Source organism: Pygoscelis adeliae, unplaced genomic scaffold (assembly GCF_000699105.1).
Source record: "Pygoscelis adeliae isolate BGI_AS28 unplaced genomic scaffold, ASM69910v1 Scaffold176, whole genome shotgun sequence".
Taxonomy (NCBI): domain Eukaryota; kingdom Metazoa; phylum Chordata; class Aves; order Sphenisciformes; family Spheniscidae; genus Pygoscelis; species Pygoscelis adeliae.
Genome location: NW_008824899.1, coordinates 342,708 through 358,583, shown reverse-complemented (window position 1 = coordinate 358,583; position 15,876 = coordinate 342,708). Strand labels below are relative to the sequence as shown.

The window sequence follows — 15,876 nt, the reverse complement described above, 5'->3', positions numbered from 1 at the left end:
AAGTCCTTAATGCTGTATGTCATTACCTTCAAAAAATGCTGTTTTGGTGCTGGGGGCAGATGGGGAAAGGTTTCTGGTAGGCTCTGGTGAATGTTCCTGTTACTCCCACTTGTCTCTTCCAGCTCTGCTGCTGTCTGTGTGAATCCATAGCCTGGCACGTGAACTCGAACCCTTGGTAAGGAGGGTTGAGTGGAGGGGCTGGAGGGGAAGCTGGAAACCTGAGATGCAGGCACGCTTTTGTTGTCTTAGTCAGCTGTGAGGATGGTGGTCTCTATCAGTACGGTGATGTTACTGAATGCAGACCGGAGCTCACGACTGCCGGTGAGACTTTTCTACTGCCGGTGAGACTTTTCTATCTGGGGAAGCGTGTTTGTGAGTGCTAGCTGGCCAGAACTCTGTGTCTCTTTGCCTAGTGAGAACGAACAGCATTTGCCAGTCTTCTGCTCCAGTAACTGCTTTCCAGCACCATGCTGATGATGCTGGCCCTGGGTATTTTGAGTGAGGAGGGCAGAAAAAACTTCCGCATTTATTGTTGCCATTGCTCTTCAGCTTGTAGCCCTGTGTGACTGTTCGTACCAAGTACCTTCTTTACTAGAGAGGAAAACTGTAGAAGCCCAACTTCTTTCCTTCCTACCCAGATTGTACTTTTGAAATCACATCTTTTGTTAGGTCTGCATTTGCCTTTCCCAGGTACTCCCGCCCCCCTGTAAAGCTGGCTGTGCTTGTGGGTTCTACTCTTCCCATGAAGGTCTGAGTGCAATCGTTCTCAGCCTTTTATATTCTGAAGAACTTTCTTTTTAAAAAGAAAAAGCACTGATTGCTAAATATTGAGTTCAAACCCACTGACAATACGCTTGCTTTTCTTAATTACTTTCTTGGTAATTAAGGGTTGGTCCATGTTCTCCCAGGGTGGATCTTGCTTGAGGACAGCTGAAACAGAGTAGGAGCGGGACTGGAGTTTATTTCAGAGTCTTAGACCCAGGATTGGTCTGCCCACAAACTTTCAAAGGCGCTTCATAGAGCTACATGCAGAAAACTACTTGCAGCTCAGGCTGTTGGAAGCATCTTCCAGGAGGTTTGTGTATAACTAAGACTCAGTTTAAATTCTCACTGCTGACTCGCAAGACTAAAGTTTTATAAAACTTTCCTATAGAGAGGAACTTGTGTTTTGAAGGCACAGAACTGGCTCTGTAACCCCTTCAGCAAAAGGCAGTCAAACTTCCTCTGCTTGTCAGTCCCTCAGACCTGACATGCAGAGACACACAGACACTCTCAGGTTTGCCTTTCTGTAGTACTTGTAATGTGCATGTTAAATACTTGGTGTTTTGTATGCTTGAAGATCAAGTAGTGGAGTTACGTGCATATCTGTTGTGCATAATGGCAATCGTAATCACATTAGCTTTACTTTTCCATTTGTAAATATCCAATTAAGATACCAAGACTGAATAATGGGAGAGAAGTGTTTTTGTCAACCGAAGAAGTCAGTAATACTGTCAAAAAATATCAAAATAAGTTTATTTTGATAAGGGAGTCTGTGCTCAAAACCTACCTTTGGTTTTTGGACTGTGCTGATTGCAACCTGTATTTAAACAATAAAGCAAACTTTGTTTTGCAAAAAAACCCCCAAAAAACCCAAAACACAGTGAAAGTGATTTTCTTTTTTTTTTAAGGTTTGATCTGAGAAGCAGTTTCCATGTTTAACTTGCTCACTGCTCCTTCAACTTGAGACAAAAATATTCTTTTCATGTCCATCTAGTCCTTTATGCCAAAGGCAAATAACATGGGTCTAGCGCTCCCCTACACCCCTAAAAACTCTTGAATCATCAGAGAGCATTTATTACTGATTAATATGTCAAGAAAAACTATTAGTATGCTAATAGTAGTACAGTGCCACTGGTAAAAACAGATCCATAAATTTGATTAGCATATAGGCATCGCGATATGCTCTACAGTCTCCCCCCCCCACCCCTTTGGAAGGGGAGAAGCTCTGCATCGTGTGCTGAACTAATACTAAGCATTGATGAGGTGGGGAGGGAGAAGAGGACGTGGCCGCAAAAAGCAGGTACAGTGTCTTGCTGAAGCTCTGGGTTTGTTTGCAGTGTTGGGTCGTTGGGATGTTGTTTTCTTATGTTAGAACTTAGCCCATTTATAGCAAGGTCTGAAGAAGAGTGAAGTTGGCAGTAGCCGTCGTAATTGTACAGTCTTTGAGACTTTACTTTTCACTAAATGTCTGAAAAAAGACACAGTGACTTTCTCAGGAGAAAACAACCATCCATATGTGTTTTAGTGGGGTAACCAAGTGTGTCATATTACTGCTCAAATAAAAATCTCTAAAGCTTAACCCATGCTGCTCACTTTAAACCCAGGTTCCGTTTTGCAGCGCTTTAAATCCAGAAGATGCAGTTCGTGCTGGTCCTGGTCTGCTTTTTAGAAACACGTTTAGCCGGTGGGTGGCAGTGGGCTTTCCTACCGCTTGGGATTACGTTCAGCCAAAGTTTGTCAGACTTAGATGCTTGTATTACTTACTCTTGGGTAGCTAACAGATATCCTAGTATTTTCTACCGCTACTGATTTTTGGCCCAAAATGGGATTAAATGCCACTGGATGTGTCTAAAGCAAATGACAGCAGCTTTCTCATGCTGAAATTTACATTGTTTGCAGAACAAAAAACCAAACAAAAATGCCTTTCTTATCACACCAGCCATCTAGAAAGTGACATAACATTTGCTTTAGCTCTAATTTCTTTTGTAATGTAGTAGCACTCTATTAATTTTGTGCCATGCTCCTTACTTTACTTGCTGGCATTAGCAAACTCGTTTCAGTAGAAATGTTTCAATTTTGATCTTCCTAACTTTTTTTTTAAAGTTCTGGTTTACAGATGCAGAACCTAAAGAACAGACTTTAATACCTGAAAACTTTCTGTAAAACAATAATTCCCTACTTAATAAACTTGCTGTTAGTCCTCTGATCCTTGAATTAAAGTGGCAGGAAGAAGAGGCACAGTAGTGATGGGGGGGAGGAAGTCTGGACAGTTGAGAGAGCGGTGAAGAGGCATTTCTTTTTGCTGAACTGGGATATCCAGAAATAGGCTCATGCAGTTGTTCAGATGCGCTGTGTTTGGCTCCTATTACTTGTAACTCATTGAATCACCCGTGCTTGGTTCTCTCAAATGGGATTTAATTGCATCAAGGACGCTGAATTGGTCACTACTTGGCCAATGTGCAAGAATATATGAAAGCTTGCAAAACTCCTTAAATTTCTCTTTCCCCTGAACAGAGCGTTTGCTGAAGATGACCTTGGAAGAAAGACGCAAAGAGTACTTAAGGGATTATGTTGCACTGAAAAGTATTCCAACGTGGATGGAAGACTTAAAAAGTAAGAGTGAAAGTGATGGTAAGTAAAACAGGGGACTCTTAAAATATAGACCATTCTGTTTTCTTGATCTGAAGTTACTTTCAAGAGGGCCAAGACTTAGAACCCATGTTGTCACTAACAGTGGCAGCCTAACATGGCGACAAGAGCTTCGGGGTGGGGGGGGAACCCGAACAAAATTTCTTAAAGCCTCACTGGTTTCCACTAATTCTGCAAGTATCCCCAGACAGAGTCATAATAACACTGATACCCTTAAGTGTGTAAAATAGCTATTCTCTGCATGAGTCTTACTTTCCAGATACTCCAACAGTCGGCCATGCCTAATGAACTTTGTCTTTGAAACTCAGTGAGCATAACAGTATGGGGAATCTGGGCAAAATAGTGTTGTTCTTGTAGGTGGCTGAAAAGCAGAGGGGTTTGTGCAAGTTCTGTTGTTTTCTGAAAATCCAGAAACGGGAGAAGATTGGATTTGAAGCCTCTCTTGAAAACAGCATTTCTTACTCATGGTCCTGCCTGCTTTCCTGGGCTAAGGAACATAAGCCCGGCCTGGATTAAAGCCCCTTCTCTTAGCATGTGCAGTGTTATCATGGTTATGATCACCAGTAGAGTTGTCTAAGTACTTGCAGTGAAGGCTGACCAAAAATGAGAATCTGATTCGCTTACACAGAGAACTGTTTTCTGTACGTAATTCTGTAGCAGTGCCTCATTCTTGTCTAGTTCTCTTTCATCCACACGAGTGTGTGGAAGAGGGACTTTTTCCGAGCTGGTTTCCTCCTTTTTCCTTTCTATGTCTTGATATCTTACTTGGCTGAAGCTTGTGTTTTTTGGAAGGGGATCTAACTATGAGACTTAGTGTTTCCTGTTTCTGCAGATACAGGACTAGTTTTCTGACACTTGTTATTATGAGCAAGTACTTGCCTGTGTGAACAGATGTGTAGAGTAATCTTGTGGCTGCAGGTGTACATGGTCTTTATGATAATACTCCAGGTGAGATGAGGCCTGGAACTAATCAGCTGTCTCTAATAAAATGGGAAAGCTGTAACACTTTTTTAGTACAATCTGGATGAGCTGACAGATTAGCAGATGCCATTGTCATAAACAACTAATGCTATCATCTACTCCTAAAAGCATCTTTAATGACTTTTGAAGTGAAAATCTCGGAGGTTGCTGAGCTCTTCAATGCTGGTGAGTAGTTGTATTACAACAGTACCTATAGACCTCTTTCTCCCATTAGAGTAGGTCTTTTATATCTTACAATGTCGAGAAGCCTGTCCATCCAGAAAACAAAGGCTGCATAAAAATAAAAAAGATTACCTGACTTCTCCAAAGTTCATTTTGGAGGCCTGCGGTACATGGGGATATGCAGTATATCATGTGGTTTAACTGGGAGACTCTTTATCTGTTCTAGCCTAAACTATGTTTTTATTCTAACTGCTCTCAGATTCTGTGTAATGTGCTAAAATTCACAGATCTTGTATTACTTGGGCTGCTGAATGTGACAAGGTGTGGATTTAGGTTGTGACTGCTGTTACACTTCACATAAGCAAAATGTCAGTGTCTAATATGTGGGTCTTGAATCATGGCAGTGGTGAATTTATTTTCTTGTAGCTGCTCTTGCATTCTTCTCTGTTAGTACCCAGTACACTGCAAAAAATGCTGGAAGGCAGAAGTTGTGCTGAAACACTTATTCTCTGCTGCTTGAAGCTTTTGTTATACTGTACATTCAGGAGAAAATATCTGTAGTCGCTTGTTTTCTTTGAGTATTTGTTGTAAATAAGCCATGTGGAATAGTGAACTTCTAGAAGGTTAGGCTGCTGAAATGCTTCCATGTTTCAACCGATCAGTGCAATTAAATATGTATATTAATGTGACAGTTACTGCATCTGTTTCAAACTTTATTTCCCTTAAATGTTGACCCTGCTCTGAGGGTATCAAGGGTGTGCAAGAACTGTCTTTCTGAGCTGAAATACCAAAAACCTAGATTTTAAGTCTTCTTGCTGAGGCACAGTAGTGATGCGTATACTGGGACTGTTCCGTATACTGGGACATACGGAGGGCAACTGGTACAACTTAAATGAGACTCTGGAGAGAGCAATTGAAGCCCCAGGTATGATGAAATCAGTAATGACTTGACAATGCCCTGCCCAAGTTCTGGTACTTTCTTCAAGTGAAAGGCTACTTCTTGCAGTAACAAACTGAAGAGGTCTGAAGGGGTGGGGGAGGGGGGAAGAATAATTGTCTGTACGCTTGACAAGCCAAGACAGCAACTGATGGGAAATGTGGAAAAAGTTCTTTACCATTTACTTCCAACGCTCTATACAGTGGAAAAAAAATGACTGATTAGTAAAGCGTGGAGTGGCTGTTCAGGAAGAGTGATGAGGAGAAATCAAGAAAGGAACCAAGAACAAATAAAGTGAAGCAGGTGCAATCAACCAGCCGCTGGAGTAAGAAGCTGTACAAGGGTAGAGCATCTGGGCCGGCAATAGTCCCCGTAGATACTCAACTGGAAATTAAGGGTGTTCAGTACTGCACAAATCTTTGTACTGACTCTTAGGGAAAAACTGCTTGAACAATACAAAAGCTTTATGGTACCCATTTTTAAATGCAGATGACTCGCTGGAGAGTGTTAGGAGATTCCAGTTAGGCACGCTTTTGTTATATGGAAGTTTAACAGGAGATTATTGAGAAGTTTCTGTGCAGAACTGCTGAAACTGAAATGACCTAAAAGGTTCCTGTTGGGAAGGAACCAACCTGATCGCCATGATAATTCTGCATGCTCTTTATTGACAAGTTTGGAGAACATACCTTAGTTTGTGGAGGAAAGTGTTTCTTCCCCACTCCTCCTCCTCTACCCTTTGGTACGAAGCTGTGTTCCGAACTAAACTCTGAAGAAAACCAGTAAAGCTTGGAATAAGTTGGTGTTAAGGTAAATTTTGGCAAGGCTGGAAGTCTTTTTAACAGGGATGTATAATAATGTAAAGGCTTCTGAGGAGTGAAGTTAGGGAATTCTGAATGGCAGCTGACAAGGGCTTTGTCTTTTTCAAACACCTTTGCTGCTATAAAAAACACTTGCAAGTTGAAAGCAGCTGTGTATAGTTTTTGTCTTTGTTTTGCTCTTCTGTGACTAAAACAAACCTACGGTTTTTGCAGGTGTCCTTATATGGAAATGACTAGCCATAAGAAATTAAGTTGGCGTGTGTTTTGGCATGGAACCTGGTCAATATTTCTGATACTTTTTGATTTTGTTTTTTGAGGCGGGCGTAATGTGGAATGCAGGGACTAAGCCTGGTGCCCGCCACTCTGAACTGCGGGAAGCAAGCTGTCGTGGGCACGTGCATTTCCAGAAGGACTACGTTGTCAACACCCCTGAGTTTTGGCATACAGCTTGCCAGGCTGCACAAGCAGACCTCAAGAGATCAAATATCATAACATTGTTCACTTTTCACTGCTGTTATTGACAAGTGGTATTCTCTAATGTCAGAGGGGATGGTAGGAAGGGAAGAAAGTTCTTGTTCTTGAAGTACTTCTGTAAATGTAAAAGCTTTCTCTTTTAACTGCATTTATTAAGGAAATGAGGAACTGTCCACTTTGGAAATGAAGAATAGTCTTGTCATACAGGGCTGGATAGTACATGTATACTGTAATCCGTCGTTCCTCCCACTTATCCTTCAGATATACCAAAGGAAGACACATCTCATCTGTTCTGTTATGTACTTTGAAGCAGCATTCCCTCCTGACAACGTGCGAATAATGGACTTGTTTTCTGAAGCTCTGGAATTTGTATACCTTCACTTCAATGCTGTTTATTATATACCACTTTATGCTAGGCACTCATCCTGTACAGCGATGGTAACTTATGTTTTGTGATGCTTGGTGAATAAAATGCCACCATGCAGATGAATAACTAGAGTGGTTTTTTTAAGTTAAATATGTATATTAGCTTTTTCTTGGGTACACAGTTATTCCCAAAGATGTCTTTACTCTTTAGTGGGGAATGTGAGAAATGACTTCAGAAAACTTTCTTGAAAGCTTTTCGAAAAATCATGGTCCTCAGGAATTCTGTTGTCACTGAGTTTCTACTGGTGACATGCAAAACCTGTTTTGTTGTATTAATGGGATAATTCAGAAAATGGAATAAATTATATAGTTTAACTCAAGGCAGCTGACAGTCCTGCTGACTCTCACAGTCTCTGGGATTCATTGGTATAGCAGCAGTGCCAAGAAAACAGCAAATTCAGGTGATGGTTTAAAAGATCTTTGCTAATGGTAAGAACTACTTTTGAATGGATGAAGTTAAAATGGAGGGACACAGTAACTGAGTGTCTTCAGTCTTTTATTTTTGTTTAAGATTAAATGACATGAAATTTCTGCAGTCCTCTTTTTTTTTTTCTTTTTAAGCAAGTCTTGAAGTATGATTAGGTGTTTTGGCAGGCTCTGGATTTTCTTAATCTGGTATATTTTTAGATAATGATATGGTTCAAACTGTATTCAAATTAATCTACTTTAACACTGAGGTTTTTATGTATAATAGTAAGGTTTGGATTTAATAAACATCTTTGTACTATGAATCTGTAGCTTTCTAAATAGTCACAGTGAGTTGACACAGGATTATAGAGACAAAGCATCTAGATGAGCCACTCAAAATCCTTCATGCTGAAAAGAAAATGTGTGGTAATACTGAGCTCCGTTGACTAGCATTTCTTGAGGTGGTTAACTAACCACAGGTAATATTGGGTTCTTCAGAGCATCTCCATGTGGTGCTGTTTGATGTGAATATCTGTCTTGTGGGAACGAGGAATCAAGGTGTGATGATCATCAAACAGCCTTTGGAAAGTAATGCCACTACTAAGCTGCAGTGAAATTCAGCCAGATGTCTATAAGTGAGAAATAGCATCTCTCCAAACCACTCGTTACTTTCAGTGAGTTATACAGGAAAAGAAATCATGTTCTACTGGAACATTAAGATTGTCAAAAGTTGCCCGACAATCAGCGAGTTCTGTCTGTAATAGCTATGTGAGACCAGTATGCTTCAAGACCATCCCCCCCCCCCAAAAAAAAACAAGTCCATCAGCTTGTATTATCTTTTTTTCTTATAGTGACTTTAACAACTGTCTTTAGAACAGATTTCTAGCTGAGTGACAAGGATGAAAGTAAATTGAGACATCTTAGCTCAGTGTGACGCTTGCTATCTGTCAGTCAATGAAAATGGTGCTTTTGCTGCTGAAACTCTTTGTTTGGTTAAGTTCACAGTACAGCAGTTTTTCAGCTGAGTTCACATAGAAAACCACAATAACTTGTGCGCCGCAGTTCAGGATCTCCTGCTATTAGCTGTGGCCTTGAATGCGAGTTCCAGCTTCGCTTAAACTCAGTGCTGTATTTAGTTTTGTCCTTACTTCTCATATATTGGCATGCTGCTCTGTTACTCATGTTAAACATTTTATCACGAGGTCTCTTGAAGACTAGTGTGTTGAAGGTTACAAAGCTGTGTCATTTAGATGCATGTGGAGATCACTGCTTATTAATTGCTGTGTATAATAGCTGGGGGCGCTCCACTAAAAGACTAACATCTGTGGCTTCTATGAATTGTGTGAAGATCGTGGTAATGAAGTATTTTGAATACTTAGGAAATGAAGTGGCTATAAATCTGTGTGCTCATTTCTGTTGTCTGTCCATGTCATGCATATATTAAGGAAGCAGCAAAGGAACGGGAGTGGTAACACCAGCAAACCACGTTTGCAGCTTATTAGCCTGTTCTAAAGGCATCCAGGAGTCTTGCATGCCCATGGCATAATGCAGAGTGACTTTAAGGCTGAGGTGGTTTATGTTATCAAGGGCTGCCAGAGCAATAGGGAGTAACCGGAGCCCTGCGTGCTCTGCTTCTCCCAGACTCTTGGCTGCCCTTTAGGGATCTGTTGTGAATAGATGCAGAGCTGCAGAGGGGTACAAATCTGACCATGTGATCTGCTGACCCCACACACCTTTCTGTCTTCCTAAACATACACTTCAGTTATTCTTTTCCAAAGATAGCCTTGCACAGCACAGAGATTGGAAAAACTCTTCAGGTGCATGCTTACTTGAGTGTAAACTGAGAAATAACCTGGCGTGAGGGGGTTGGTTTGTTTTTAGAGGCAAGTATTCCTATCTAGTTAGTGATGTCCCTGATATAAGTGGATAAAGCAGTGTGTTTAGTACGGTGGGGGAAAAAGCTACAGTAAACAAAAAGATCCAGTATGTATTCAATTGACCTTGTAATTGCCTGGTGAGCTGCACACGTATAACCTTTGTAGGATGGATTAGCTGTCAAAGAAATGATGCTTGCGTTAGTTTTCTTTAAAGTGTTTTGGGGAAAAACTGAAAAGTCTTGCTTCCAGCAAGTGTGAGATGATTATTAAAAAGCAAAAAATCAGTTCTGTTTATATAGGTTAAGAACACATAATCCAGTGTGGCTAATCCTCTCTATAAGAAAGTAAATCACTTGTCTTTGATGTAATTAAGATGATGACTTCTTTTTAAGCTGCTGTTCCATGATTTTTTTTTAACAAGTTCACTTCCACACAGTGTTAAGCTTATACAGATCCTTGATAGAGTTATTGTTTTGTGGCCCTTTTGCATGCAGCTGAGAACACCCTCTTATCTCCAGTGGCAGCCAGCTCCTCGAGGGGTGAGAGTTAACTGTAGGAAAGGATGCCGCTTTCGACAATAAATTAGGATTCTTATTGAAGCTCTGCAAGCTCTTAATGTGTCTTAGAGAGTAATAGTAGGTGGAGATGCAAAGGGAAGTTAAGCACGTCTTTGCCAGAAAGAGTATGTCTTATGTTTAAGTGCTGGTGACACGAGGGTTGACCAGATTAATAACTCCCAAGCTTTTGTCCCATGCAATATGAGAATCCTTTTTTTGCAGCTACTAAACATCACTGTGTGCTGAAGTTTTGTACAGAGGTCCCTACGGAAGTACTAACCGGAGTTTGAAAGTCCGGATGAGATAGTGTGCTGTCAGCTGGTAGGCTCGTTCAGATTGTGAGGAAGGATGGCTTTAGCAGCAGTGATGCTGTGTCTAAGTCAGTATGTGCTGTTCCTCAGAAATTGCTGAGGAAGTGTGGGGTTTCTCAAGTTCCTGTGTGGACTTTGTCAGTGGATGACTTGTCTCATACTCAAGACTGCTAAGGGAAAGAAGAAGAATAGTAGCTCCTTGAGTGAGATAGTTTAACATATGTCGGGGAAAAGTAATAAGTTAAACATCTTGGTTTCCAGTAATTTGTCTTTATGTATATGTCTGTCTTTTCTCCTTTGATTATTATTTTTTCCCTTCCCCTTTTTTGTGTATAAAGGATGAGCTCCTTTTGAGCATGGGGGACTGCAAGATCAAGTCCCCAAATTAATTTCTTGCTCTACAAAGACAGTTTCAGTAAGTCTTCTAGTCTTGCTCGATATGGTAGCTTGGCTAAAGCCATAATCTGTAATTATGATGGATTGTGGCATATCTTTTGCAGACAGATGTGAGCCAATGTGTCAGCCTGACTAGAAGCCATGTGTCTATGATTAGGTTGAGGCCCAGATCAAGCTGTTAAATTGTACCCTTATCATGGCTTACTAGTATAGACCTGTTGCCCTGTCAACTGCCTGCATGACTTTTGGATGTCTTCAAGTGTAGGTGGAACAAGCTGATGTCCTCCTGCAGAAGACTAGGAGCCTCTTCTGATAAGAGACTGGTATGGCTTGTCTTAATTCACTGTAGCTTAGATGTGACAGACATTCGTGGAGGTGCTGAACTATTGCTTCAACTAGGATTTGCTGCTTGGGGCTAATAATAATTAGCGATCACACAGGGTAGGCCTGTCAACTGCTGCTCTTTGGATGTGGGAGGCTTGCATCAAGTCTGAAAATTAACCACCACATAAGGATACCGGTTTAACTCCCTTGATAAGGTAGGGGGATCACTGACGCAGTTTAAGCTCATTGAGCTGTCCGTTTGGATCATATTAACCAACTTTCATGCATAGCTGCACTTGCTTCATGCACAATTAAACACTTGATTACACATGTGTTAAAAACCCAATCGTTGGAAACCAGATAAGCTTGGTTTCCCTTTTTTGGTTCACTAGAGCCGAACTGCTCACCATGTAGAAATGTCTCTAACAAACCAACTAATGTCCGAATAAGTTGTTGTAGTACTTCCTATGTGAAGTGATATGTGGCTTTCTCTGTGAGAGGCCGTCTAGTTGATGTGCCGTTGGAAAATCCATTTGACACAGAATTCCTCAGCCCTGTAGGAAGTGCTGCATACAGACGTGTTTGTTATGATGTACAGAAAATGCTCTTCTGTGCTGGAGAGAAGGCTTAACAATCCAGTTTAAATATAAACTTCTATTTTGCACAGCTTTAAAACCCATTGAAATTACAATTTTATGTGTGGCTCCATTTCACTAAGAAATATTTCTTAAATGGGGGGGAGGGGGAAGCATAATGTTTGTGCGCAGGAAAGGTACTAAGACTTGCAGCTGTTGCATGTTGACTTGGCATGTTTGCAGAAGTGTGTGGAACAAGGGCCTTTTCCAAAGTTTCCAGCTGTCTCTTTGTGGACAGGATGCTATAGAATGCACGTCTTACAAAATTAAACCCCTCAGCCTTGTGCTGCTATAGTCAATACATTTATTTCTGAAAGTGGAAGTAGTTCTCTACATGCACCTTTGCACTAGTAGCATCTCTAGGAGTTCGTGATCAAATACTGAGTTAAACTGTAGAGCAGTCTTTTCTATCAAGAGGATCCTGTCCAAAAGACTCAGTCCATCTATAATGTGGATATGAAGAAAGTGTAGAACTGGTTGCACATCTGTCTTGCTTTAAAACATTTATCTGCCCTTTGTTTTTTCACAGAGGCTTGTTTATGCAAATATGGGCCTTTTTGGTTGTCTCTTTGGTACTGATGGTTAGTCTGTAAAGGTGTTGTAAGTTGTTTTTCATTTGCTGCACAAATACAATTTGTAGTTGAAGTTCAGCCTGCATTGGATTTATTCCTGTGTGCTTAATGTCATCTTTTCTGTATGAATAAGGTACTCTTTAAAAAAGACACTGCTCTCTTACAAACATACTGTGTGTTGCAGTGCTGTCCCTTTGTGGGAATACTTAATGAATCTACATCAACTGAAAGCAAACTCCAGACTTTATGTAACTGTCACTGAGGGTATGAATCGGTTATATTTAAAGAAAAAGTAGAGTTCCATTTTTTTTTTCCCCTTTCTGCATTGCTACCAGAGTTCTTACACGAGAAGGTTTGTAAGTGTATTGCAAATAACTAAATGGAGACAGAATAGGCGGTGCACACCAACATGTGCCTATATTGACTTAATGGCCTTGAGGTTTGGTGTGTCTTTTTTCCAGGTAGACATGCAGAAGAAGATAGAGCTAAATCTTTCTCCTAACTGCTAGTGAGTTTGTAACTGCTTGTGAGTTTGTATTACTTTCTATTTTTCAAGGCCTTAAAGTAAGCAAGTATGACTTGCAACACTAATGGGTCTTGGTAGAGTCCTCTTCAAATATTGAAGATTTTCTACTGTACCTTGCTGTTTGGATTGAAGCCCTACTGTTTCTTAGGGTGGCAAATTACACGTGGTATCTCGGGGAGTAGGGGAGGGGAAATTCTGCAAGGTAAGCGCTACCCACCAAGCCTGATGTCTTAATGCGGAAAACATTATCTTCTGTACTTGCATAAAAACTTACCTACCTGTCCCCTGGTACTAGAAAACTAAAGTTCCTGCTCCCATCTGGTAAGCAGTTGTCACTATGTCTCATGCAGAGAGGTTCTTGAATGGCAATGCTGTGGAATATTCGCTGACAGTTTTGCAGAAGTTTCATAGTTTGCTGGTAGTAAGTTTTTATTTCCAAGCCCCACGGTAAGTACTACAAAAGGCTGTAATGCTAAACTAGAGAATTTTTTTTTGTAGGGAATTAAAAAAGCAGAGAATGTAGAGTACAAGTTGTCTGACTGCTTAGTAAGCTAATGAATGAAAGCTAATGAATTTGTGGTTTCCCACTATAAACCTACTTTAATTCTGCTTCATGCTGTATGTGCTGTGCACACCTATTAAAAATGGTTTTTCACTTCTTGATAAATAAAATCGATGCTGCTGAAGACCTAACACCTGGTTGCTCGTGATAAGGCATTCTTTTTCCAGCTAGTTTCTAAAGCTGAGTGAAGGAATACTGTGTTGCTGGTAGTGCGAGTCTTGGATGAAGGCTCATAGTTATCCCAGGAGGTACTGGATTGATTTGAGTAGATGGAACTAGGAATAGATGTATGAAAGCTGTGATATTACCAAGACACAACTCTTGCAGTGAAGGTGATCTGCTTTGTCTTTGAAGGAATCTAGCGAAGTAGCATCACCTGTAGTCTTTTAGCTTTACAGAAAAGTAGCAACATATTTCTGCAAGGCACGAGTGTAATATTTTTTTCCTCTCAACTTTTGAACTTTGATTGTTAATTAAGTCCTCTGTAGTAGAGGAGGTTATAAAGTAGGAATTGAGTCAGAGTTGATGCAGTGTAGTTCTTGCCTCCATGTGACCTTGGTTGACCGTTTAATGTACTTCAGTACAACGCACACTGCTGTTCTGGAAGAAGGATCTGTGTATCAAAATTCTTGCTATCCCTCAGATTGAGGTACTGATAATCAGGCTTGGGCAAGAACTTAGTAAATACACTGTCCAACAGCATTTTTATTCCAGTATATAGTCACAAAGAAAAAGTAGAGTTCCATTGCTCACATTTAAAAAAAAAAAAAAACAAAAACCCACCAAAAACAAACCACCAAACAAGACAGTGATTGAGTTTCTTTAAATACATAAAGCACAGCTCCTTCTGGGTCACAGCTAAACCAGCAGCTGTTCCTATGGACCCTAAATCATGGAATCTCAAGCCAGCAGAAGCAAGCATAGCAACCATAGCAGCTGGATGCTGACTCCAAGTAAACACACAAATACCCTAGGGCCTCAGCCTACTTATGTTGTGTCTTTGCTGTCACTGTGCATGCCACTGAAGTGAGGAAACTTTGATTTATGAATTGACAATTGCATGTCCCTGCAGACCGGGTTGCATCACAAATAAGAATTGAGAATGTATTCTTTTTCTTGTTCTCTTGTTTGTTATTACTGCTTTCTCAAACTTTGGTCTTTGGTACTTTTGCACTCCATACAAAGTCTTCCCTCGTTTTACAAAAACTTCAGAAAAAGGGCAAGCTTCTCCATTCTCTCCTTCCTCTGCTCCCAGTCTTAAAGGGGTTTTTGCCTCTCAGTTTTGTTTTTGGGGGACATAGAGAGCTGTGTGGGATAGACTGAGGAAAAGGTTGGAACATAACACTGTAAGGACTATGCAAGATCCTTGTAACACAAGAATAACTGCATTTTGCATGAACGTTGTGTGGGTTGTTACGACTGACTGGCTATTTTTATCAATTCTCATGGTATGCCACTCTTTCTCTCTTTAATGTGTAACACAGTCTTCAACAGCTCCGATTCAATCATGTGGCTGAAAAGTAGAGGCTAGTATTTACAACCCTGTTCGTGGGCTGCTGATAGCCATATCACTACATTTAACTTGGACCAAGTGAGTTAGTTCTGGGCTTTTTGCAGTAGCTTTAGAGAGATGTGTTATAGCACTGTTGAACTCAGTTACCGTGTGGTTCATTGGATGTGGGCTCCTTGGTTAACTAGTGGATGTCAAGTCACGCTTACATCCTCAGATGGGGATATTTCATACCTCCTGAAAAACCTTGAATGGGAAATACCATGACCTCCTGATCTGGAAGATGGGGCAGAGTACAACCTCTGCAAATTTGCGAGTGGTACAAAACTGGGAAGTGTAGTTGATGTACCAGATGAGCCACAAAAATGATTAAGGGACTGTAGCATCTCTGCAAGGAGAGGCCTAGAGAGAGCTGGGGTTTAGCCTGAAGAAAAGATGCCCCAGATAGGATCTGATCAATATTTATAAACCTATGATGAGAGGGTGTGAAGGAGATGGCTCCAGACTCTTCTCGGCAATACACAGTGACAGGACAAGAGACAACAGGCACAAGTTGAAAGAGGAAATTCTTTCTGAGCATAAGAAAACACATCCTTACTGTGAGAGTGGCTGAACACCGGAACAGGTTGCTCAGAGAGGTTGTGGAGTCTCCGTCTTCGGAGATACTCAAAATCCAGCTGGGACAGGGTCCTGGACAACTTGCTCTGGGTGACCCTGCTTTGAGCAGGGAGGTTGGACTTGACAATCTCTAGAGGTCCCACCCAACCTCATCCGTTCAGTGATTTGTGGTGTCTGTATGCCTCATAAGCTTCGTACTTGGCTACAGTCCTCGGCTAATCCAATTATGCCACTTCGTAATTAGCTGAGACAGAGCATGTTGGCAGAGTGTGCAGCCAGGGAGAAGGTGTTGGTGTTCATCATCGAGTGCCTTTGACTTGCGTGATGTGCAGCATTTTTGGCTAGGTAGAAAGTGATTTGTCTGTAACAGA

General features: G+C 41.0%; 1 protein-coding gene across 1 annotated transcript in view; it reads left to right on the top strand.

Moving 5' to 3' along the window:
* Window positions 1-141: 141 nt before the first annotated feature.
* LOC103917527 (O-acetyl-ADP-ribose deacetylase MACROD2-like) overlaps window positions 142-15,876 on the top strand; it is a 269,054-nt gene continuing 253,319 nt past the window's right edge. Inside the window, exons 1-3 of the mRNA XM_009324674.1 lie at window positions 142-175; window positions 909-1,075; window positions 3,277-3,393. Coding sequence (XP_009322949.1) covers window positions 1,027-1,075; window positions 3,277-3,393 — 166 coding nt within the window. The 5' untranslated portion in view covers window positions 142-175; window positions 909-1,026. The remainder of the gene's footprint in view (window positions 176-908; window positions 1,076-3,276; window positions 3,394-15,876) is intronic.